The 26,593-nt window shown below is 41.4% G+C and overlaps 1 protein-coding gene across 5 annotated transcripts in view; it reads left to right on the plus strand.

The window, feature by feature from the left end:
- LOC123968441 (gamma-glutamylaminecyclotransferase B-like) overlaps positions 1–22,240 on the plus strand; it is a 25,455-nt gene extending 3,215 nt beyond the window's left edge. For 2 of the 5 annotated variants that reach the window (XM_046045230.1, XM_046045249.1), the window contains exon 2: positions 20,768–22,240. In XM_046045230.1, the coding sequence (XP_045901186.1) occupies positions 20,792–21,262 (471 nt within the window). In that variant the 5' untranslated portion in view covers positions 20,768–20,791 and the 3' untranslated portion in view covers positions 21,263–22,240. Of the gene's footprint in view, positions 1–16,347; positions 16,485–18,821; positions 18,959–19,425; positions 19,629–20,767 lie in introns of those variants that run through there. The other 3 variants (XM_046045238.1, XM_046045213.1, XM_046045221.1) reach the window with 3 other exon arrangements.
- Positions 22,241–26,593: the final 4,353 nt, after the last annotated feature.

Consider the following 26,593-nt stretch of genomic DNA (forward strand, 5'->3'; position numbering starts at 1 on the left):
CAGAAACAGATTACCCTGACAGAGATGCAGAGAGCATGTTAAATGACATGGAGGAAGCTCTCATCCTACAGAAAAATGTAAGGGGAGTAAAAGGGCCAACTCCTTTGATTAATATGCCATGCTTTGACATTGTGTGGGACTTTGTCCCTGATTATATGCATGCTGTTTTGTTGGGTGTTGCAAGGCAGCATGCAGCCCTTCTACTTCAGAGCACAGATGTGCCATATTACATTGGTGACCCAAGTACATTGAGAGTATTGAATGAGAGAATCCAAAATATCAAACCACCACACCTTATCACTCGACTTCCCAGACCCATCTCAGATTTTAAATACTGGAAAGCATCAGAGTGGAGGGGTTGGCTGTTTTATAGTTTGCCATGCCTGGAAGGACTTATAGATGGGAAATACACAAAGCATCTTTCCCTTCTTGTTTCAGCAGTCTACCTGCTTTTGCAAGAAGAAGTTAGTTTTGAGGTCAACAAAGCAGATGAGATGCTGTTAGAATTTGTGATAAGATTTCAAGCTCTGTTTGGAGAGGCAGCCATGACCTCAAATGTCCATCACACATCTGACCAAGTCTGAAGTTGTTGGGTCCTTTATGGGCACACTCTGCCTTTGTTTTTGAAAGCGCTAACGGGAATCTTCTTAAGTTGGTACATGGCACAAAAGATGTTCCCAAACAGATTGTGGGCAAATTTTTGCTTCACAGATCAATGTCCCATTTTGCAACCAAACACAGAGTAAGTGACCGTGTTTTTGGTTTCTGTAGTCAAATGACTGACTACTCAAAAGTTCAGAATTACAAAAAATGCCACAACACCACGGTTCTGGATGGTGGACAAGTCAAACATCTCACACAGGCAGAGCAGCAGGCTTTTGGTGCAGCAGGACAACAGCCTCCAAATGAAATCCTCACACACAAGAGAATGATTCACCAAGGTCTTGTTTTTACCAGCCGTGATTACAGTCGAGCAAAGAGACGCAATGATTGGAGCGTCAGATTGGCTGATGGATCTAGGGGAGAGTTGCATCAGATTCTCTCTTATGAGGTAGATGGAAAAAGCGAACTTGCCTTGCTTTTCATCCCATTTTACACTTCCAGCTGCCTTCCCACAAGGGGTGTCTGTGCCACACATTGCCTGCGTCAGACATGGTGATAGATCACAAATGCAGCTGATTTCAGTAGAGAGATTATACCACAAGTGTCTTGTCATAGAATGTGCTGAGAAAGTGTTTGTGTGTGAATTACCAAACACTTATGAGAGAGATTAAAACATGGCAGTAGTTGTTCACATTAGGGACACCTTAGTGACTTGTACTGTACATGTTATGAAATCTAATTATCTTCATTGTCATTAATCTGTCTTGATTATTATTTCCTCAATTTGTTGTGTGGTCTAAAATGGTCAAATAAAATGTTGGAAAATCTAAAGAAGACTTCCTCAAATATCTTTTGTCCACAACAAAGATATTAATTTTGTTGTCGCAGAGGAAACCAGAAAATCACATTTGAGAAGCTGGAATCAGAGTTTGGACTTTTCTTTTTTTTATAAATGACACAAGATGATTAATTGGTATTAAAATGTGTTTGAATAGCAGCTCCAATCTGGATCATCTTGTCTTACATTTCAGTGTTTTATTGATGTATTTTGTTTTTCTGTAAAGATATAAGTGGGTCTTGAATTCTTTATAATGTTTGGTTATTGACTTACTGATTAAATGTTTTTGACATATCTTGTGTCTTTTCTTTAAGTAATGCAAGCATATTGTTGAATTGCATTGAAATAGATGATAAAAAGAGGGCCATTTGAGTATTTAAATAGGACATTTGATAACATTTCATTATCATGTGTAAGTACTCACCTTTGGTCAGCATTTATTTTTTGCATTCAAGTTAATTCCTCTTTCCAGTGAGTTCTGCCGTCTTTTAGTAAATGCTTATCTTGCCATCAGATGTGACCTTTTGTCTAGTGTTCCAGTGTAAGGAAGGTTGTATCTTAGTGTCATTAAAGTTATAGGAAAAACAGGTATATTATCTTCCCTTTGAAGGTATTTCTGTGATGACTGTTTTATAAATTCAGCTGGAGACAAACAAAGAAAATCATCTTTGCCAATTATGATGTTTCCATAGGGTAGTGTAGGGTCTTTACTGCTTCACAGGGGATGGGTCACATGCATGGCAAAGTTCAAAGAGGGTCCTTCTCTGAAATTTGTGGGCCACACAAAGGCAAGGGAAAGCTCTTTAACACATTATGTTTGGGTTGTTTGAGTCGATCTTGGAACCAAGCACTGCTTTCAGACAAGTGCAACCTTCTTGACCAGTAACCATAGACTGCATAAAAAAGTAATACACCAGTAATACATAGTAACTGAAGAACCAGATGTTGGCATATAGGTTTTTGTAAATATTGTACATCTATTCAAAACCTCAGGTTGTTTTACTTATCTATACAGAGTTGCCAGTTTAATATTGAAATCTTATTTGAGTGCGCTGAGTGCTTCAGTGAACTTAACCTGCCTGACACCAGCTTGACCCAGCTGGCAGACCAGCCTGAACCATGGCCCAGCTGAGTAACCAGTTCAGAAAGGATGGGGAACCAGCTGCACCAGCCTGTTACCAGCTTTACCAATCTAATAAACCAGCATAACCAGCTCAAACCAGCAACCATCTTAAGCTGGTTTAAGCCGTGTTTTTTCAGCAGGGGAGTCACAAAGTGTGGTTTGTTTTGCCCTACCGTTGCCGCAGGTCCCGTAGCAAGGCTCGACTGCCGGTTAGCTCGCGGAGTCGGTTCTGGCCCGACCCCAGTGGCGTTTCGAGTTGGGTTCGAAACCGGTGGGTTTGTCCCGGAGTCCTCGGTGGGAAGCGCTTGCAGCAACGGGCCGTCAGCCAAGGCTTTTACTCTGATCTCAGTTCGTTTGGTGTCGCTATAGCGGAGCCCACTCAGGGTTCTGTCGTCAGAGCCGTGGAGAAGTGAGCGAACAAAAGACAGCACGGCCTTTTTATTGATCCCGCTAGGTAGCGTGACGTCAATTTTGGGGATGGTCTCCCGGACGTCGCTAAGGTGTTAACTTTTTGGGATAAAGAAATATACGCTGCGCGTATTTCCCTTTAATCTCTCTCTCCACAATATCGACATTTGGAAAAATACTTAGTTCTAAACATTCGGATAAAGACAGTTAAAACAACGCTAAACTCTATGGAAAAAGGTTATAATGGTTATATAAAACGTAACAAAGCTTAATTACCTGTCCTCAGTATACTTGCTGGTTACTGGTTTTAACTCACGAGACAATTTAGATGTAAGCGTGACAGCAAAGTTTCATTTATGCAATTACATGGTGATAGGTAGCGATCCTGTCAGTGTAAGCCGAGTTTTAAACACTTGCGTGTTATACCTTTCTTGTCCCCTTGGTGGCGCTCGGGTCACACAAGAAAAGAGTAGACACTCCACTTTAACTGAGAGGCTGGTGATGCACACGAGCGTTTCAATGGATAATTTAGTAGGAAATTGTATATGAAACATTTAACTAAAGCATTAGTTAATACTGAACAGATTACTACTAGGGAGTAACAGGGATGAATTAAGACAAAACAGAAAGAGGTTAGAAAACTAGTTCAAGATTACTTTCTTATGGGTCTGCTAGTCTTCAAACATCACTAAAGGATAACAACAGGGTCATTACTTAATAGCAAGGTTATTATTTAAACAGAACAAACACAGTTATAGTGGAACCTTGCTTGGTTCGAGAAACAGGGGTTTTTATGGTCTCTTTTCTTTGCAGTCCTGGCTTATCGCATCGGCTATCAGAGAATGAAATGGTGGTTTATGGCTCAGCCGTTCTGTGGAGAGAAAAGAGTCAGGTTGAGGCTGGAGGTGACCTGCGTGAGGGAGAAGGGGTCAGATCGCCCCCTTTCCTGTCCTGTGGACTGTCTTTAGTGACACCTTTACGGCTAGAAAGGTTCACTAAGGCTCTTTGAATACACAATCCTTAAGCGATTCATTGTCTGACTGAGTCTCTTTCGGTCCTTACCAAACACCAGGCGATGTCTCTGGTTTTTACATGTGAAAAGGTCAACTCTTGGGGAGGGAAACTTCCCTCCCTCTTTTGACACCATCTGACCTTCTTTGAAGTGTGTCTGGTTGAGTTCACAACACACATATCTCTTAAATTCTTGTCCATTTGCTATGAGGCTTCTGGCATTCCATTGAAGGATAAGGAAATCCATTACGAACTTAATCACTAAACTGAGAGGTTCCATCACTAGGCGCTAATTCCATGTAACTTGTCTACAGTCATCTCCATGATCCCCAAATAATCTTTTGCTGCCTCAACAATAGTCCTCAGCCTTTACCTTTTCTTTGTCTGCTGCATCGCTACATTCCCTACGATACCTATGAACAAATTTAAACTTATCCACTATCAGAGTATTATCTTCCACTGCACATTTATGTGAACACTTAATGGCACTCATGCTATGCATTTGTGGTAGTTTAGGGAAGTCTTTTGCTGAGAGAGTGTTATACCCCATTGCTTGAGCATCCACTGTCGCTCCCAATGAGACTTGTTTTGCTGCTTCAGCACATGATACTTTGTTTTGTATTTTTTATCTCTGAATATCTTTTGCGCTTTTTTGAACTTCACATCCCTGATACGCAGCACTTCCCCCCACAGTTACAACATTTCGTTTTAGCACCTACTGCGCAGCGGCCACATCCATGTTCTCCAGCACGCCTAGCACACCTTGGTTTAGATTTACACTGATCTGCTACATGTCCATTTCTCTGACATTTAAAGCAACGTAGTGGCTTAGGTATAAATTCCCTCACATTAAAGCATATGCATCCAATCATCACTTTCTGTGGCATATCTCCCTAAAATTGCAGTAGCACAGATAGGCTATCGACTAATTTCCCCTGGTATCTCGTAGGAAGGCGCTTCACTACCGTGACTCTATCTCCTTTCATTTCTTTCTTCATTTCTTCAATATCTAATGGGACTCCACTAATCACTCCTCTAATCTTACGATTAGCCCCAGGAACGTGACTTTTAATTCGTACTTCATTCAAGGTCTTCATTTTCAGTATCTGTTGCTGTTGAACTATATTCACTGCTTCAATCAACATCTTCCCTTTACTCAGGAATCTTGCTTGTCTAATGTGTCCGATCTATTCGTGAATTGCCTTTGTAAGTTTTACTGGATGTAGTTTGCTAGCTATGTAGTTTACCAGAAACTTCTCCAAACTCAATCACCACTTTCCACTCTTCCGTCCCATTTGTTTTCCTCACTTTTTTCATTTCGTGCTGTTGTTCCAGCTCACTGTGGCTGGACACAGAATTCTTCTTTCTTGTTCTCTTCGATGTTACCTCCTGCCATTCTGCTTGCTCATCGTCCGATTCACTCGCCATACTCTCAACATATCCGAAATTTTCCATTCCTGGGCTCAAAGATGCCATCCTCCCTCTGCTTTGCACTGACATTCAAAACAACCGCCTCCCTCCATCCCTGTTGATCAGCATGAGATGTCCTTTCCTCGGAGCTGTCATTTTAAAGCGACATCAATAAGCAATAAGGTTTGTTCAGCAGTAAACGTATAGTAGAAGTTACAGTGGCCGGTGAATAAAGACTGCAGCTTCTCAGGACTAAAGAGGAGCTCCCGTGTGTTGCTGCCAACTGTTGAATAAAGAGTGAAGGAGGTTAGCCCCAAAATTAGCACTGACGTCGGCCCTGGAGAAAACTTGCTCCTGTGCTTCTCAACTCTTATCAGTCACTGTATTTTTGTACAAACTATTTCAAATAACTAGTTTTATACTCTGTTGTGTTTTGGATGCTGCGTTTGTGTGCTTACATGTTGTTTGTTTGATGTTTGTTCACTAATTGTAACTATTGAAGTTCCTCTCGATAAACCTACCAAAAAACATACTAGACTCCATGTCTTAGATTTAGGCTTAGAAAAGTATTTTGCTTCACTAAATATTTAAATATTGACAGGCTTGTTGTCACACCTTCTACAGTACTGCTATAGCTCTAATTGAGGCTAACTTGCTCTCGGACAGCTGTGGATTCTGCTATATTTCAGCAGAGTAGGACTGGTTACCATAGCAATGCGCGTTCATGAGTTTGTTTATCAACAAACTCTCTGCAGAATCCCATAGTATCCCTTTAAATACGACCTGTTGGACGCAGTTAGAGGTGTGATCTCTGTCAGATGAGCAGACCAGCTTTTGGAACTAAAGGCTGCAGATAATTTCTTCACAATCCATAAACATGTCTGTCAACATTATAACAGGTAGAAACATCTCGAGGTTCCAATCAACATTACATCATCTGTTGAAAACAGTCACAGATTACAGCAGCTAATCATTCACACAGTACTACTTTTTTTGCGGTGCGCCTTTTGCCTGAAGACAAGAGATCGTTTCAGCCATCATCTTGATGAGATGAGCGTTCCATCATCAGTCCCTTTACAAAATGACACAGTAACATTTATCTCATATAGCCCCAATTACAGCTGCCATCACAGGACTCTACTGTTGGAATGACCTGTGCAGACTTCATGGACACTATTATTATAACATGAAACACAGGAGACCAGATCTGAATGCTCTGGTTGATATTACAACCTAATAATTTAACTTCAGCAGCTGTTTGCTCTGTTTTGTCACGATGATAGCAGCTGAGTTGGTGTGATGCGCGGGTCGGTTCGGACATTAACGGAACTCGTATAGGCCTATACGCATATAGGCTAAATCATCCATCCACTCCCCACAAACTAATTATTTTATCAGACTGGGCATTTTACCACACCTCCACCGGTCACTGTAGCATTCCAGGACATTTCTTTCTTGTGTGTTATATTGAAGTTCTATGAGTGTCATCTTTAATGATTTACTTTGATGATAAGAGAGCCTGCTGTCAGTTATTTAAATGTTTCCATCCCTGCAGTAATGTCACAGCAAATATCGTGGGACAAAACAAAAAAACCTGCAGTAATAAACTTGACAGAACAGAGGAAACAGAATTAAAATTTCAGCTTCTATTATCCATGTTTAGACGCTCTGATGGAGCTCATGACTGATCAGGATGTAATGGGATCAACCAGCCTCTCACCTCAAAAAGGAGGTGAGGTCAGATCATGCCAAAAGGGGGGGGGAGTTTTCCTCCCCTGGAGTTGGCCTTTTGACATGCAAAAACTAGAGACATCACCTGGTGTTTTGGTAAGGATCTGCAGAGACTCAATCAGACATGCATCGCTTAAGGACTGTGTATTCAAAGAGCCTTAGTGAACCCCTCTCGCTGTAAAGGTGTCACTGGAGACAGCAGGACAGCAAAGGGGCTGCCCAACCCCTCTCTCTCCACAGGTCACCTCCGGACATCAAAAGTACCACCCGTCCTGCCTCAACCTGATTTTTTTCCCCACAGAATGGCTGAGCCATAAAACACCACTCCCCTCTCTCTTTAGCCGATGTGCAAATGTGATGTCAGGAATGCGAATCGGGGTTGGACACTAACAACCCCTGCCTTCTTGAACCAACAAATGTTTCATTCTAAACTGTGTTTGTTCTGTTTAAATAATAATCCTTGCCAAGTTAGTAGTGGTGTTTGCCTCTTAGTTTAGTAGTAATGACCCTGTTGTTATCCTTTAGTGATGTCTGAAAGCTAGAGAATCATAAGAAAGTAATCTTGAAGAGTTTCCTAATTTCCTCTTTGTTTTGTTTTAATTTCTTCCTATTATTCACTAGTAATCACTGTCTGTTTAATGTCTAATGCTTTAGCTAAATGTTTCATATACAATTTCTTATTAAAACAATCATCCGTACGCTCGTGTGTATAACCCGCTCCCCAGTTCCTAGTTCAAGTGGTGAATCTCAAAGTTGAATATCTACTGTCCTCTTGTAGAACCCAAGCTCCACCAAGAGGATAGAAAAGGTATAACACACAAGCGTTTAAAACTCTGCTTACACCAACAATGAGCGCCAAATATCTATCACCATGTAATGGTATAAACGAATTGTTTGCTGCCATGCTTACATCTAAATTGTCTCTTGAGTTAAAACATGTAACCATCAAGTTTACACTGGAAACGTGTAGTTAAGCTTTGTTACGCCTTTTATGAAGTATATAACAATTAAGAAACCATTAAGCCTCTAGTGCTTAATCTTGTTTTGCTTGTCTTTATCTAAATGTTTAGAACTAAGTATTTTTCAAATGTTGATATTATGGAGAGAGAGATTAAATGGAAAATACGCGCAAAGTATATATTTTCTTTATCCCACTAAAAAGGTAACACTTTTGAGATAACTCCCCCAGAGAAACTCCCTCTCCAAAATGACGTCACCACGTCCCAAAAAAGGGAAATAGATAAAAGACCTTGTTGTCTTTTGTCTAGCTCTCTTACATTTACATTTATTCATTTAGCTGATGCTTTTAACCAAAGCGACTTACAATTGCTTGGGGGGGGGGGGGGTCTCTCACACCAAAGGCAAGTGTCTTATCCATTGCGCCATCACCACCACCTCTTGAAACTAAACTCTAGTATCCTCTTGTAAATACGCTTTCGGGAACTTCCCTCAAAGGACTCCGGAACAAATCCACCGGTTTGAACTCAACTCGAGACGCCACTGGGGTGTCTGGCCAGGACAACATCCTCGAGCCAACCGGCAGTGAGCCTTTGCTACGGGGAATTACGACAAAAGTAAGGCAAAACAAACTACACTCCCTGACTCGTTGGTGTCTCTGGTGTCTAGTTGGGCTCTCATCTATAGTCAAGAAAACCCTAGGTTATTAGGGCCCGAGCACGAACTGTGCGAGGTCCCTATTGAAACTGAAGATATTATTAGGGCCCGAGCACGAACCATGGGAGGTCCCTATTGAAACTGAAGAGATGTTTTTTGTTTTGTTTTTTTCCCTCTGCAAAGTAAGCTCAATTTTGGGGGCCTAAACATACTCGAAAACTCAAATTTTGCACACGTCAGAATTGGTGAAAAATTTCATATTTAAAAAAAATTTGCCCCTTGTCCACGTTCAACCTACATGCACGAAATTTTCTGGGGACATGTATCATATCAAGACGCACAAAAAAGCCTCAAGAACCCATACCCTAAACTCAACAGGAAGTCAGCCATTTTGAATTTCACGGCCATTTTTGGATGACTTACACACTCCGTACTTTAACAAACTCCTCCTAGGGATTTAGTCGGATCGACTTCAAATTTCTGCTGTGCCTTCTAAAGGCATTGACGATGAAAAGTTGTGCTATCTGTGAGTTTTCGTCAATGGGCGTTCCGTGGCGTCAAAGATCAACTCTTCGCCATGACACAGGAAATTGTTGTAACTTCAGTGTACATGCTCACATCTGCACAAAACTTTACGTGCTTGATAACTGTCCCACCCCGAACACATCTATACGCCAATATTCATTTCTAGTCATAGCGCCAAGTGCTATGTAGCGCCACAAAGGGGACACAGGAAGTGACGTATAACACCTTCATGCAGCATCCGAATCGCGAAGCAAATTCACAGCCGCACCAGCGGAGCTCCAGAATTAATGCAGCTTTAATTCAAACTAAATTTGCAACATAATTTCCGACCATTCGTTCCCTCATCCTCATAGAATCCTCTCCCTCTACAATATAAACTGAAATTCCATCGAGCCTAGTGTACTGATCTTGGCTTATTACATATTCTGTTCATTACCTGCTGGTTTGTTCATGTTGACTGTTACTCCTGTAATATTCCCACAGTTACACTCCCTTTAGTTAGTCAATAAATTTCACCTTGATCACAGTGATTTATCCTCAGATTTGAAACTGACGATTTCAGAATAACTGAACCATTAATAACTAATGAATTACCAGAAATTCGTGTAATTATCAAGCTATACTCAAGGACCTAAAGCCTCGGGCGGAGAAGCAAATCTTTCGGTGGTGCCCTGGTTTCCGAGGTATGAATTAATATTCCCTAAATAATAATTTCTTAAGTTTATTAAAAATCATACCGTTACGACCCCGGCTCAAGGGGTGCAACATAAAAGTGCCGATAAGAACTCAGCAGATGAAAGTTTATTCAACAAACTACAACATGTAACAAAGGGCCGTGGTACACTGCTGCTACAAACAAGGCTGATTGCATGGGGTGAGAGCCCAAACTCTTCTAGGGTGCTTCTTTTATTTCGCATGTTCCATCCTGGTTGGCCAGCTCCAACCTCCTTTGGCCAATGTGCAGCTCGGCCAGGCTGCACAGGTGTGAGCCAGTCACCCATTCAACACCTGAGGAGAAATTAGTGGGGGAGGAAAAAGGCAGGAACAAAACAAAAACAGGCCTGCTTGGCATGTAACACCCCCACCCTTATAAGTCCAAACATGTTTGGAACAACTACACTGCATGTGACAAAGCATCTGCAAGTACATTTTCAGACCCCTTTTTGTGCAGAATCTCCAGATTGTAGCCCTGCACTAATAGAGACCAACGCATAAGGCGTTGGTTGGTATTGTGCATTCCGGAGAGGAATACAAGAGGATTATGGTCAGTGAACACCTTGATAGGCTTGACACTTGATCCCAAGTAAACTTCAAATTGTTCCAATGCAAACAATAGTGCAAGAGCTTCTTTCTCAGTGGTGGAATACTTAAGTTGCTGGTTATTAAACTTGCGTCAGAAATAACTCACGGGGTGATCAATTCCCTGCTGGTCTTCTTGCAGCAGAACAGCTCCAGCCCCAACTGCACTGGCATCAACTTCGAGCTTGAAGGGCACAGAGAAGTTTGGGGCAGACAGGACAGGAGCACAACACAGGATGCTTTTCAGATTTTCAAAAGACCGTTTGCACTCACCAGACCAAACGAAGGGTTTTGAAGGACTGGTTAAGGCGGTCAATATGGCTGCCACAGAGGAGAAGTTTTTACAGAACCGGCGATAGTACCCAGCCATCCCAAGGAAACGACGCAGCTCTCTCCTGGTAGATGGTACAGGAAATACAGCCATGGCCTTGATCTTTGCATCAACAGGACACACCTGTCCTCAACCAACCTGCTGACCAAGATAAAGAACAGTACCCTTCCCAAACTCACATTTGGCAAGGTTAAGCGTTAGGGATGCGGCTGACAGGCATCCAAAAACATCCCTCAGGGTTGTCACGTGACTGACCCAGTCATCAGAATATACAACGATGTCATCTAAGTATGCTCTGCAGTTTGAAATACCGCCCAATACTTTGTTCACCACTCTCTGAAAAGTAGCAGGGGCATTACACATGCCAAAGGGCATGACAGTATATTGCAAAAAACTGTCAGGAGTTACAAATGCAGAGATTTCAGAGGCATGTGGTGTTAAGGGAACTTGCCAATATCCCTTTAACATGTCCAGTTTAGGGACATACATTGCAGGACCAATTTCATCAATGCAGTCGTCAATGAGGGGCAACGGATATGCATCCGGCACGGTTACAGCATTTACCTTGCGGAAGTCAGTGCAGAATCTTGGACTTCCGTCCGACTTGGTATCTAGGAGATACGGAGAACTCCATGGACTAGAGCTTGGTACTGCAAATCCATTTCTCACAAGGTAGTCAGCCTCCTTCATGACTTCCCTCTTGGCTGGACTGATCCACTACGCATGCTGCTTGATCGGTTTCGGGTTAGTCAGAACTATGTCATGAACTATGACCGAGGGGACGTCATTAAACAAACATGGGAACTCCTGTATGAGTTTTTCAACCTCACCACGTTGGGTATCAGAAAGATGAGATAAGTAGTGGGGACAAATTAGACAAGATCTCCTTGTTACCTAGCCTCACCCCCTGTGGCTTAGCATTACCCATCACTAGCCCATCCTCATCAGAAGAGCCCGCCTTTGTGAACGATGCCACTGGTGTGACCGACTTCACAACATGGGATGTGGATGAAATGTTCTGGTCATCCTTGGCGTGGTACAGCTTCAACATATTGGCAGGACACATCCGGGTCTGCCGCCTGCGGTCAGGGGTTTGAATGAGGTAGTTTGTGTTACTGAGTCTCTTCTCTACAACATATGGACCAGAAAATTTGGTGGAGAGAGCAGAACCAGGTATAGGTGAAAGAAGCAAAACTTTATCACCTGGATTGAACAAGCAGACGACCGCTTTCCGGTCATACTGCCGCTTCATTCTCACCTGTGAAGAGGTCAGGGCATCTCTAGCCAAAGAGCAGGCCAACTGAAGGCGATCTTTGAGCTTGGTTACATATGCTGGTATACTTGTAACTGTAGTCTCTGGCATGACCAGCTGTTCTTTAAGGACTTTTAAGGGGCCCCTAACCTCATGTCCAAACACTAGTTCAGCAGGACTAAAACCCAAGGATTCCTGCACAGCAAACAGGACAAGGGGAACACCATCATCCCAGTCCCCTGGAGAACCATAGCAGTGTTTGCGCAACATGGATTTTAGTGTCTGATGAAACCTTTCTAGTGCCCCCTGGCTTTCAGGATGGTAGGCACTAGAAGTTACATGCTTAATGCCTAATGTTTCAAGGGCATGGGCAAACACTCTGGACTTGAAATTTGTGCCCTGATCAGTTTGAACCACTTTTGGTAGACCAAATACTGAAAAGTACTTCAGGCCAACACAATTAAAAAATTATTAGTGGGGGAGGAAAAAGGCAGGAGGAAAACAAAACAAAAACAGGCCTGCTTGGCATGTAACACATACGTAGACCTGCTACAAGGAGGACGGCTGCTTTACTCCAAACAGTTTTACTGTACCTGGACTGTGTGTGAGACCCTTTGGATGTGTAGAATAACACAGAACATGAATTAACATTAGATCTTGACCGATCCTGTAGGCGTGTCCGGTTATTTAGCCTAAATATTAATATATGTTGCTGTTGCTCGTGCGTAAATGCGCACAGCTCTATTGAGAGGCACTTCATCCATGCGCTATTCAGTGTTCATTTTTACAATCCTGCTGCCCATCCACGCATCACATTAAACAATAACAACATGGGTTAGCCCAGCTGCGTGTCACGCCTCTTTTAAACGTCAAAGCTGCTGAAAAGACTTCCGCAAAGGATACACCAGTGTATCCTCGCTTATATCTCCTCCAACAAGCCTCCTCAATCCTTGCTGCTCTATGGGTGCTTCTCAAGTCTCTTAATTGCATCCACATTTCCCTCACTTGGATCTTTTCCTTGCGTCTTTAGTCCCGCCCACCAGGGATGCATGGAGAGACGCAAGGGGTGCTTCTGCATCCACGTTTCCCTCACTAGGGCTGCGTTCGAAAAGTCTTTTTTGCTTAGGAAGGTTCCTAACTGAGTGAAGTGAACCGGAAGTATTTCAGCCATGATAAGAGTTGTTCGAATTCTCTAAAAGCTAAGGAAAGGTGACTCAATGCTTCCTTTCATATCTCCTTTAGCATAGGGTACACCAGACCATCCTTTATGAAAGGAAAGGAGAGAATGCCGTCCCACAATTCCTTGCGGCAGCAACATTTAAAGCGGTGCACGTTATCAAACTCAAACGATAAAATCCATCAACCACATTTAGCAAGGTCCTTGCAATACAGATGCCGATTATGTTACTTTAAAGCCCCCCTCCAGTGTATTTTGACATTTCTATGATATTTCATATTTTTCTGAATCATTTCCTTACAATGTTGTTTACCCACATAGTTCGCCAAATATTTTTTGACAAATAGCTTAATTTTGTGCTCAAAGTTACAAAAGTTACTTAGTTGTTAAAACGGGGTGGTGACGTATGACAATAGTAAGTCATACATCATTCTCCAAGCTTGCACAGGCGCACTGTCATGCCTCGTTAAAAAACTGTCACGCCGTCACGCTTCGTTAAGTCAGAGCATCAAACCAATAAACATCGTTGTGAGCTAGCTAACCAATTTATCATGTAATTTATTTAGAACTTACAGTAGGTATGTCTCTGTGTCTGATTGTTGGTATGTCTTTCTTGTTTAGTTAGCTAAGTTAACTAAGTTGTAGTTAGACAGGTGTAGTTAGCTAGCATAGTTACTGCAGAAAGTTAGCTAACAGAGGGTCTTCATTTTATTTTTTGTTTTCCTCCTCTTGGTTTAGTGTGCTGTTCATTTTCATTATGGCATTTGTGCGTGCGGTGTTGGAGGACAGATGACAGAAAACGCTTCGCACTTTCACCTGCCACCGTCTTATATACGGTCTGCAGCATGCGTTTTACTGACGGCTGTTTTACCAATGCATTGGCGGAGGCACCCCCCACACCCCAGCGGTAAAGTAGGCGCACCATAAAACGTAGTGGGAGTTATCGTGTGCAGTGCGTGACAAGACCATCGACTGTATGATTGATAACAGCTGATACGCGCACATAAGTTTCTATCATGGGTAATAGCTACTCCTGGCAGACAGTAAAGTGTACTAAATTTTATAGTGTAGTGATGTTAACACAGCATATCATTTATGAACACTCCAGCCGGTGAGTGTTTGGTTATCATGGTAATGTATTACGTCTGACTATTAACCACACCCCCATTCTCTGTTTGAGAAAGAACGTTTACCAAAAACGGCAGTTAAAACTGGCTGGAAGGTGAACTCACAATTACCTTCTTTCTTTTGGTTTGTTTTCTTTTGGCTTTTTTGCAATCTAATACTGTTTCAACGCCGTTTTATGTTTCGGGTTGTTGAAATAAGCCATTAAGTGTTTTCTACAATAAAAAAAAATAAATCACCAACCATGACGGATAAAGGAGGTTGATCACCATGTAAATTACCATTGGCTATTAAGCCTTTTCTCTCTTATGCCATAACTTGCTGATATGCATATAACCTATATTTTAAACTGTCAACAATAGAGGGTATGCTTTGATGTCACTTCCCTTTCCGGAACACGCTGGACTGAGTGGCAAAACATCTGTTACCATGGCTGCGTTTAGCAAACTGGGAGTAAAACAAGTGATTATTTGCTCAAATTAAAGGCAGTCGGACTTGACAGTGGTCCTTACTTTACCAAGGAACCAGTGGTCCAGCTCTTTCCCATTTTAGATGTGTTGTTTGTGTTTTAGCTGATTCAAGCTAACACTGCTGCTCGTCTTTCTGCCACTCAGTGAGCGTAACTGCATTCTGTGACTTTATGCGCATACCCTCTATAACTGAGACCCATGCAGCTGTTACTGGTCTTGTAACGTGATGAAAGTGAGGATAATGTTGCAGCGTGTAGCCTCACGTTATGTACTGCAGTCTTCAACAAATTAATTTTACTTCAGTCACAGATGCTGACACCCTCGCCTTAATAAAGGCAAAGATCAAGCTGGATAACCTCTACAGTAGGTGTTTCCCACACACTGATTTATTTGTGGCGGCCTGACACATTATCAGCGGTGATTTACGATTGATTTTGTTACTATTTAAAATGGGTAAAATCGTATTTGATGACAGAGCTCTCTCTGCACAGCGCATTTATTCTCTCAGCATCTCCTCTGGCCCCGTCTCTCTCTCAATTCAATTCAATTCAATTCAAATTAGCTTTATTGGCATGAATGTGTAACAACAATATTGCCAAAGCATCATACATACAACATAAGAACAATCAACCCCATACATTTCATTAAAATGTATGGGGTTAATAAAATAAATAAATAAAACAGTAATTGCGTGTGTGTGTGTGTGTGTGTTAAAAAATAAAAATATATAAAAAAATAAAAATAAAATAAATAAATGAAACAGTAACATGTGTGTCTATATATTAATAGACAAAAATAAAAAAAATAATGAATTGATTAAAAAATAATAATAAAATAAAAAATAAATAAATCAGTGACAAATGTAAAAACAAAACAATTACTAAAATATCAAATGATCAACATAATAATAATTTGAAACTGTACAATTATTCAGTCTGAGGTTCCACTGGTTGTCCTCACTTCATGGCATGAGGAGACATATTTTGCAGCAATTATTTCACATTTGGGCATTTCTCCCAGTAAATAGGGGAGTCTCTCTCTCTCTCTCCACAGTCTCATTCTGTGGGAAACACTGTATATACATACAACTGGGATTCATGTTGATAAATACGCCAATGAGTGAGTGTGAGCAAGCATTGTCAATGTGACAACCCTGTCCATTATTTAGTGACTGGTAGGCTACCTTATCTGCCTTTTTGCTATCTTGGTTAAGTAATATATTCCACCGTGTTGTCCACCTTTAGATGGCCTGCTTTACAACAACATGGGGCGCAGTGTCAAAGATGCGCTTTTTGTAGTCCATCTTCAGAACATTGTAGTTTTATCACGGTAAGCCACGTCAGTAACATCCGCCGTCGCATAATTACGTCGCATAGAAAAGAGCAGTCGGATTCTCTTAGACCCGCTATCCTCTTTTCCTAAGTTCTTATGAATTCTCCTTTACATCTTTCCTTGACCTCATGAGTTTTCCATCGAGGTTAGGAAAGGAGATTTTTTTACTTTTCGACCGCAGCCTAGACCCACTTCCACTCCGACCCTCCAGGCCAAATCGAGCTCCCTAACCCAGGTAGGAGTTTAAATACAGCGACCACTTTCAGACGAACTACCCTCTCTCCCCAGCATAAATAGGATCTGACGTTACCGCTGCACTCGCTGCTATAATACGTGTATCAAATAAACAACAGTGGTATTAAGATTCAGGAGGATTAATGTTGAGGAAAAGTGTGTTTTTTGCAATAACAAAACTAAAAGCATTTGTCACTCATTTTGTGTTCGTGTCGAACATGATTTTATATATTTATGAAAAATAAATATATTCTTTTATGAAAAGATTGATATTCATTGTAAAGAAAAGCCTATATATTTGAACCTCTTTAACTTAGCCTATATGAAAAATGTTACATTCACAAATACAACATTTCAATATAAATCATATGGGCTACGTTGTTAACCTGTGAATGGTGACGTGACAATGTCAGTGTAGTTTCGAAATAAAAAATTCCTACATGTTAACCGGCGAAGTCATGGAACGCAAATTGAAAGAAAGGTCCATCATCTTGCAGAAAAGGGTGTTACACACCTTCAACAAGCCAGCATCGGTGCTGACTCGGCATTTGAGGGTTTAACCACTCCGCCCTCATTGGTTTCGGATGGCACTCAATGTGGCGGACCCTCCGCATGAACGCGCAAATGGAGTGGAAGTAGGTAGGGAGAGTGAGGAGCAAGCAGTTTCGGAAAGGCCCAGAGACTTGAGAAGCAACCTATGTGCATTGTAGGAATTGAGATGTCCTTCAAGATGGCGCCCTGAGATTGACTTCCGGTTTACAGGCTCCAGGATCCAGGAGGCACAAATTTTGGAAATGAGAAAGGCCCATAGACAGTATATTACTGGACGAAGCCACCCCGCTGATTTGAATGGAGAGGAGTGAAGCCAGTTTTGGACCAATAAAATACTACTACAGGGCTACTTCCTGTTGGCACCAGCGTCTACTGCGCATGATCGTGCAGCATAACCGTGGTTTAATGACGTAGAACAACTGCAGAAACACCGTAATTCTGGTAGCTGCACCAACAAAAAGTTTCATGGCTTTTTTTTTTTTTTTTTAAGTCATCTTTATTGCAAAAAGGGGGTTACATTTCAGATGTGACTTATAAAGATATACACAACAGTATACAAATACATATATAAAACAGACAAAATTATATAAGGGGAAGCTTAGCCTATAAAAGCAAAACATTCGTCCACAATAAGGCAAAGTCTTTATAGATATGGTCAAAGATAAATCTGCTGAGGTTTTGCCAAAATGTTCTGGTGTGTGAGCAATACCAAAAGAGGTGCAAAACAGTTTCTGGGTGGTCTTCACAAAAAAAACCCCAGTTTGTATTGATATCTCTTAAATTTAACCATGTAAAAAAAATAAATAAAAAGTTTCATGGCTCAGTGTGTTTGTCTGACTCGGATCGTCACTGATTAATCAGCCCAGCTATGAGGCTCACCTGTGAAACACCAAGGCAGCGTCACTGATGGCCGAATAGTTTGCTTAGAGCTTATAATCTAAACAATACGGTTACATCTCTCATGTGCGACGGGGTGTCACAGGGTTTTGACGTCATTTTTGGGCCTACATGGATCCCTCCATGCAGGATGCAGCTGGATATACTTGCTTTGGTCGGCTTCACTGTCCGAGCTCTGGCTTTCCCCCTTGGTTAGAGCCATGGTTACGGGCAGGGAAACGTGGATGCAATTAAAAGACCTGAGAAGCACCCTCTATCAAGCATGCTCTTTTTTGGATGAGAAATGTAATAACAAGTTTTTAAGATCTTCTCTAACCAAGAAATGTTTTCCATCGCCTCTTAAAAGAAAATAGGCCTATATATTACAGAAATACACCTCTGTGACCGCTTAGATGTGAATACCTCAGTTTCCATATACCACCTAAAGCTAAAGAAGTACATTTTAAAATAATGAATGACATATATCCCTGCAAAGAATTTTTACGACTAAGATTTAACATTGACTTTAATGAATGCGTATTCTGCAATACAGAAATAGAAACATTGAACATTTAATGTTCTCTTGTAATATTTCTAAATTATTTTGGGAGGACTTCCAAGATTTACTATTACATAGTAATCTGACCATACCAGCCTTGACTTATAGTAATGTTAGATTGGGTCTTATAATGGAGGACAGAAAACTGGAATTTTTATACAACAACCTGATAATTTTAGTGAAGTACTTTTTACACAAATGTAAATTCTTAAACACCCCACATTTCATTGTTTTTCTGAAAGAGCTATCTCTCTACTTAGATTCAATGAAGATAGTTAATTCCAAGAAGGCTATATTACTTTATACACTTTTGTTAGATTTGTCATTTAATTGGACGAATAGGAAGAAAAAAACAAAAAAAGAAGCACCCTCTATCTGATTTTTACTACGCATGCGCTGTCATATTCTTGGCTGACTGAGGGAAGAAGCGCTTCCGCGAACCGACAATTTTAATGAAACTACCAGCCAACATCTTCATCACATTCCTGGTAAGATTGAACTCCGTCATTTTAAGGTGAAGGACACGAGGCGCGCGCGGGAGGCCCCGTGTTATCATTTCTATGATAAACATTGACACGCCAACCGCAGTGAATGGCAAGGAACCGCAACAATCGCAATGTGTGTGTAACGTTAACTTATGTGTTAAGGTTTTCAGTCCTCCCGGTCATGGTTTTCACCATAACTACCGCTATGTTCATACCTTCTTGTTTCACACTAAAAACGGGTGTTAAGTGAATTAATCAGTGCTTCAACAATACGAGGACAGGGGCGAGTTCAGCGCAGACAAAACGTAGCAAAACGGAAACGGTGGTCCCCTGTTGTGTACGCAAGCGCACTGCATTTTCCTGGCTTTTTAACGCCGTTGTGTTTACAAACTTGTTGCAGTAGATTGGGTAACACATGAGACACGCCCACCAAACGGGAGAAAACATACCTTGAAACCCGTTGCAGAACGTTGCGCAACGTTGCAAGGAAACATGCCGTTCAATCTGGTGTAAAAGGTTTTGAGATTGAACTCGTGCCGAAAAGTGATTGCCGTCCGCGGGAGCGCGCGCAGGTGATTCGCCCAGTCTCTTTACGTCTACAGCTGCTTTTATCTGGATCAAACAGATATAACGTGCGAATAAACATCACTTTTTGTCCGTGGTGATGGCAAAGGTATGTCTTTGTGAAACTTTAACGTTTTTTTTACGGAATAATCACAGTTGTGGCCAAATAAGTGTTTGCATTTGATAACCACGCATGACATTCACGTGATTATAGGCAATTAAAGAAGCCTGTTGTTGCCGATGGATTATTTATAGTTTGGTAGGCCTATGTCTAATATCCTTGTTTAAATTTGGAAAACTGATTGTATCCTATAATTAACATGATTTACTGCTGAGTTATAGATAAAATAAAGACATGATCTCTTTTGCAATTGTCCTTATGACTCTACATTATTTTACTTTCTGTGTACCAATCAATCCAGTCCTTTGTACCTGTTGAAATACCTTTAAATGACCAAGCATCCAGGTGATGCTTTGCTTTTGAGACAGCGTGGAAGGGCTTTATTTAAGACATCTTAAATTAATAATATATTTATTTGTTTAAAATATGACCTTCATTTTCCAATTTAGTCTGTATCTCCGAGATACGTTGCATTTACACATTTAAGATTATATAAAGTTTAACATATTTCTTTTTTTCAAGTTCATGTGCCAACTTTTAAAGCATTTTATGAACAAGTAGTTAGCTGCTTTCTTTCATGTTTTGCATACAAAGTTTTAAAAAACTGAAGAATAGTTTGTCCCATATGTTTTGAACGCTGGAAACAATCATATCTTACAACAAGCTATTAACATTTATAAACAAACGTTTCTGGATTTATACTACCATCTTCCCTGTGGTGCCCGTACCCGAGCAACATCCAGTTGGGAGCATTCTCACCAGTGACATAGCAAAGCCTCATTTTGTACTTCTGTACATGATTGACATCTGTCCATTCTGGCATCTGCTACGTAGGGGTAGACGAGTCCACGATGGGCACCAATGACCTTCTGACTTCAGCTCCTGCTAGCCGCTGGAAAAATGGAGGCTTTGAACATTGAACACTCAGATTCAGTTGACAGTTCTGCTCCTCTTTTTACCTAAGTATCCAATACATGCGGCCATACATACGTCTACATGTTTTGTTGCATGCCTATAAATCAGTGCAGCAAATGCTGAAATGTATCTGCCAGAGAAATATAAAACAAAGAAGTTAAATAACATCTCACAGCATTCCCCCAACCCTTCTTCCTTGCTTTGTTTTACAGGTGTGTGCGCCCTCTTTCATACACATGGCTCGTGTCTTTGTCTATGGCACCCTGAAAAAGGGCCAGCCCAACTACAACCGTATGTTGGACAGCGCCAATGGTAAGGCGGAGTTCCTCGCCTCAGCCCGCACCACCCACAAATACCCGCTAGTGATCGCCGGGAATTACAACATCCCTTTCCTCCTCAACATCCCTGACCAGGGTCACCAAGTCCAAGGAGAGATATACAAAGTGGACGACCAGATGCTGACATTCCTGGACGCCTTTGAAGGGGTTCCCACCATGTACCAGCGGACTCTGGTCAAACTGGAGGTGATGGAGTGGGCGGGGCAGACAGAGGGAGAGGAGAGGTTGGCAGCGGGAAGCGCCATAGAGGCGTTCGTGTACAGCACAATGGCGTACCAGCCTGACTGGCCCTCGCTGCCCAAGTACGAGAGCTATGACGCGTATGGAGATCACGGGCTCGAGTATGTGACCAGAGAAAGACGAGAGTGATATAGATCCTGAGTATAGGTAGCAAATATGATCCACAAAGTCTTACCTCTGTACAAATCAGAGCTCCAAGTAATGTCAGTGGAGCAGTTACACAGTAACATCACACTTAATCACTTTGACATATGAAGGTAAAAATATTGGAAATTCATATTTCTATTTTTATATAAAGGGAGTAATTACTAAGGCAGGGAATAATCGTAAAGTCGACACTGGAGTCTTGGTAACTTCTAGTTAATTTGTAACTAAATCAGCTACTAAAATTGGTTGCACCACGGTTACTTGGGTCATAACCTGACTAGTTTAGACGTAAAGTTGTAATGAAGGCCAATCAACGATCAAAGATAAGAAGTCCAGCGTCATGGTTACTGTGTGCTATAGCGTTCTGGTTGGCATTAGCCACTTGTCATCGTAGCACATCGTAGTAAAGTTAGACCAATATTGAACCATATCAATAAATTAAGTCTACTGTGTTGCAAACTGACATGCAGTTAATGAAAAATGATGCCATGTGGCAGAAAGGCTGCAGTTTTAGCATTAGTAAAGACTTAATTTTGTGATTTACACTTGCCCTGGGTCATGTGTAACTTATCTCCATGGTGCAACTGCTTTTATTTCACAGATAGTTGACATTATAACTAGGCTAGGTTTGGACTTAAGCACAGGTGGTGCAACAGGCTGCGGGTCCCGTTCTCTTTAATAAACTATTTGAGCAGATGACTTACACCATGTAGAGCCAGTTCTGTGTTACATTTTTCATCCATAAAACAGGTTTGACAAAAACATTCCAAGAAAACACTTGAAGCTTCCCGCTCATCCTTATACCACCACCGTTGTACCTGCGATTACTTTCTGTTTTCCTTGGGAAAAAAAGTCTTTCCACAATCTTCCTCTATGTTGTGTTGTTCTGATCCCATCTGGGATTGTGTACCTATGAAAACTAGATAAAAACAACAAAAAATAAAACCGATCAAATTCTGAGTTGTTTCTTTTTTCTTATGAACACATTCTTTTCTTCTTTTTTTATTTTATTTAGAATAGTAGAAGAAGGTATTTGGCAAACAAACCAGTCGAATCTCTGTTGGCGTTGGAAGCAGATTGGAAGTCATTTGTCTTTTTTAAACAAAGCAAAACTTACAGGGGGAAACGTGAAAGAAAACAAAGAACATTTCACAGTGTATCAAAGTACTGTACAAAAAGTTGCCTTAAAAAAAGGAAAGGATGCTTGTTTTCTAATTGTGTCCAAACTGGCGTCACATTTAATTAATCTAAATTATACATAGATTGTCACACGAACAAAGAAATACTCATCACCATGAGTGTGTTCACATGCACACAGGTAAAATCCTGGTGTATGTCTAATTCATGCATTTTATATACATTTTTTATTCTCAGCACAAATGTGCTTATTCACCGAGGAAACATACCATTTGCGATATTGCAAATACAATATGGTGCACAAACTGTTGCTTCGGTGTCCCAAATACTTCTGGTAAACCCTGTGTATTTCATTCAGGTTTATCATAAAGGTAAAAATCCTTCTTGTAAAAAGGATGCATTTTTGGGGTGAATATTAAATCCGTGTGTGTGCATGTGAACAACACTCAATGGCACAAACACAAAAATAAAGGTCGTTAAAGGAAAACATTGCCAGCAAGACTTTGTGCTGCCATTTTGGCGTAGAAAAAAAATGAAATGACATTATGAGTCACGTCATGGACGACTGCCATCATAGGCAGTTTGTGGTGGTGCGGAAAGTGTGCAATAGGAGGTTAAGTACAGCAGGGTAAGTGGGAGGATGTGTGTGAATCAACGTTTCAAAGGTACTTTTTAGTGTGGATTCGAGCGCCTGCTGTGTGCAAAGTGATTCTATAATAAGAGTCTCTTCTGCTGTTTGTGCAGCATGAAGTCCAGATCTTCACCCAGGCAAGTGTATCTCTGTGCAGAGTGAGGGGGGAGGAGGGGGAGACGAGGGAGGGGGGCAGATTCATCAGTAAAGGTCTTTCCTGGTTGGCAGCGAGCGGCTGGCAGAGCAGGTGGCGCTGCGGATCACCTCCATCCACCTGGAGAGGAGGAAAAATTATACAAGGCTCGGTTGGTGATATAAATCATTGTTTCTAAAAAATATATTTTTACTGGCATTAGAACTGAAGTTCATTAGTGTAAGGGCCAAATAATATTTGAAATTATTCTGTCTTTAGTTGATAAAATACAGGTACATATATTTTGTTGTTTATGACAGGTGTCCAGGTGTAAGGCTGGTTTTAGTTTGCATATATGCATAGGTAAAAAAATTTGTTGTGAAAAACAATGTTGTGCTACTCATTTTGGACATTTTAATTAAAAGGAACACAAGCCAGCACAGTCCCTTACGGCTGTAGATCTGATACATCTGTAGATAAGGGACATTCTCACTCCTGTGCTGCAGACACAATGTTAAAGGTTCAATGTGTATCATCTAGTGGTGAGGGTTACGAATTGCCCCGTTTTATTGCCAATTAGTGATCAGCTGATTGTCTCATGAACGTAATAGACAAAGCCAAAACAGAGCGCTGGAGAGAGAGTAACTACATGAAATTAATCCAACTACATATTTTACACCACAGGCCAAAGCCAGCGCTGGAGAATAAACCAATCCAACTAACCTTACATGATTTTTCTACCAGGGCAGTAAAAGTTTAGCTGGCTGATGCTTCCATGCTCTAAGGTAGTGTTTCTCATCGGGATTAGGGTTAGGGGGTTAGATGTCAGAGAACACACATAATGGAAGAGGTTCTGAATTTGCAGAAAATTTTGAACATGAGTAGGTAAGTTATAGTGTCTCCCATACGTTCATTTATTTGTGGCGGCCCACCACAATATCAACGCTGACCGCGACATTGATTTTCGATTATTTTTACTAGGCCTATTTAAATAGGCGTAGTTGATTGCAGAGCTGCAGGCAGCACGTATTCGCGCAATACATCCTCTCTCTCTCCCTCATGAACACAGCTGCACAACAAAAAACTGTTTCTGGGAGGAACATTCACTTATTAGTTAAATATAAGTACTTTTCACATGGCTTTTTTGTTACCTGGGAAAGTAGTAAAGTTTGTCATTCATGTGTTTCAACAATATTCAGGGTACACAGCAAACATCTTTTTTGATGGGGGACCTGGATAATGGTTAGGGGGGCGTTGGCCCAAAAAAGGTTGAGAACCACTGTTCTAAACAGTAAATCCATAACAGATTGACGTTTTCATTTTCTTGTTCTGGGACACCCGATATCTTTAAATTCCACCTTCCCTTGTAGGCATCGATGTCATTTACCCTGTCTCACAGCACAGTGTTCTCTTTCGTTAATGACTTTACTTGGGCTGACCCCGAATAGTCGAAGATTTGATGCTTCGATGGGCGGAACCTGATTCGACTGTCAGTCTCACAGTCGAAGCATCTCAGTGAAACAAGGATCATGCCATTTTGGCTATATGGGGCTGATCAACGTCTGATTTTACATAGAACTACCAGTTTTCTCCCAATTAGTTAGTATACAGCCTATTACAATATACATTTCAACGTTTAATGCTGTAAATAAATATGTAAAAAGAATAGAACTTTCAATAAATGTTTTTGAAGTGCGTGAATAAATCCAAAATTGTAACCCTAACCCTGGGTCGTCAGTGCGCATGTGTAAGCGTAGCGTGAACGTGTGCAGTGGCAGTGGAGGAACGCTTGCTGAAGAGACCAAGCCCCAACTTCACGTGTTGTGCCGAGTTGTTCGCGCCTCTCGGGGCTTTCGGATAATTTATCACCGTTGATGAACCACATAAAGAATATTTTATCGTTTTTAAATAGCCGGCTACTTGAAATACACCCGCAGGGAACCGCGACGTGCATCTAGTTGTCGGCAGCAGTAATGCACGTAAAACTCTGCACAAGATCAGTGAATGACAGGCGAGAGAGAGAGAGAAAAGGGTCTTCAAAAAGCCTCAGTTTAGCTGGAAATTTACAGTATAGGTTGAATGAAAAGAGACTGCAGCTCTGCAGCTTCTCAAGATTAAAGTGGAGCTACGGTGTGTGTTCACCAATTTTGTTGGTGTAAGTAAGTAAGCAAGTAGATTGGCATTCGTTATTAACTCAGACTTCTCGCTTTGGACAACTTTCTTGAAAGGACTATTGGTAGGTGTGTCAGCTAGAGGTTCATCAGAGTCTAAACCCAACCAAACTGCAACCGCTTCACATCGTCAACAAATCCTCTGGCGCTTAACTTCCCATTTGGGTCACAGAATCTGATAGGTCACACATTTTGGTGTCACACCGGAATTACACAAGCAGAAGAACGATGTGATGTCGCAAACGCACTCTCTAGCGCTGTTTGTTCGTTGTCAGCTACGGCAGAAACATGACAACAAAATACAGTGACCTCCATAGAAGGGGGTGCCAGCGGTTATGTAGATAAAAAAGGCTCCTTCTAAGGTAATAAAAACATAATGGTTCGTTATGTAAGGTCTTTATACAGCACTGAAAACATAGTTATGGATATTATATTGCATTTCTGTCAATAGATCCTCAGAAATATTACACACTGAACCTACAGTGAGGAAAATAAGTATTTGAACACCTGAGAAAATCAATGTTAATATTTGGTACAGTAGCCTTTGTTTGCAATTACAGAGGTCAAACGTTTCCTGTAGTTTTTCACCAGGTTTGCACACCCTGCAGGAGGGATTTTGGCCCACTCCTCCACACAGATCTTCTCTAGATCAGTCAGGTTTCTGGGCTGTCGCTGAGAAACACGGAGTTTGAGCTCCCTCCAAAGATTCTCTATTGGGTTTAGGTCTGGAGACTGGCTAGGCCACGCCAGAACCTTGATATGCTTCTTACAGAGCCACTCCTTGGTTATCCTGGCTGTGTGCTTCGGGTCATCGTCAGGTTGGAAGACCCGGCCTCGACCCATCTTCAATGCTCTAACTGAGGGAAGGAGGTTGTTCCCCAAAATCTCGCAATACATGGCCCCGGTCATCCTCTCCTTAATACAGTGCAGTCGCCCTGTCCCATGTGCAGAAAAACACCCCCAAAGCGTGATGCTACCACCCCCATGCTTCACAGTAGGGATGGTGTTCTTGGGATGGTACTCATCATTCTTCTTCCTCCAAACACGGTTAGTGGAATTATAACCAAAAAGTTCTATTTTGGTCTCATCTGACCACATGACTTTCTCCCATGACTCCTCTGGATCATCCAAATGGTCATTGGCAAACTGAAGACGGGCCTTGACATGTGCTGGTTTAAGCAGGGGAACCTTCCGTGCCATGCGTGATTTCAAACCATGACGTCTTAGTGTATTACCAACAG

The sequence above is a fragment of the Micropterus dolomieu genome, linkage group LG01, assembly GCF_021292245.1.
Source record: "Micropterus dolomieu isolate WLL.071019.BEF.003 ecotype Adirondacks linkage group LG01, ASM2129224v1, whole genome shotgun sequence".
Lineage (NCBI taxonomy): Eukaryota > Metazoa > Chordata > Actinopteri > Centrarchiformes > Centrarchidae > Micropterus > Micropterus dolomieu.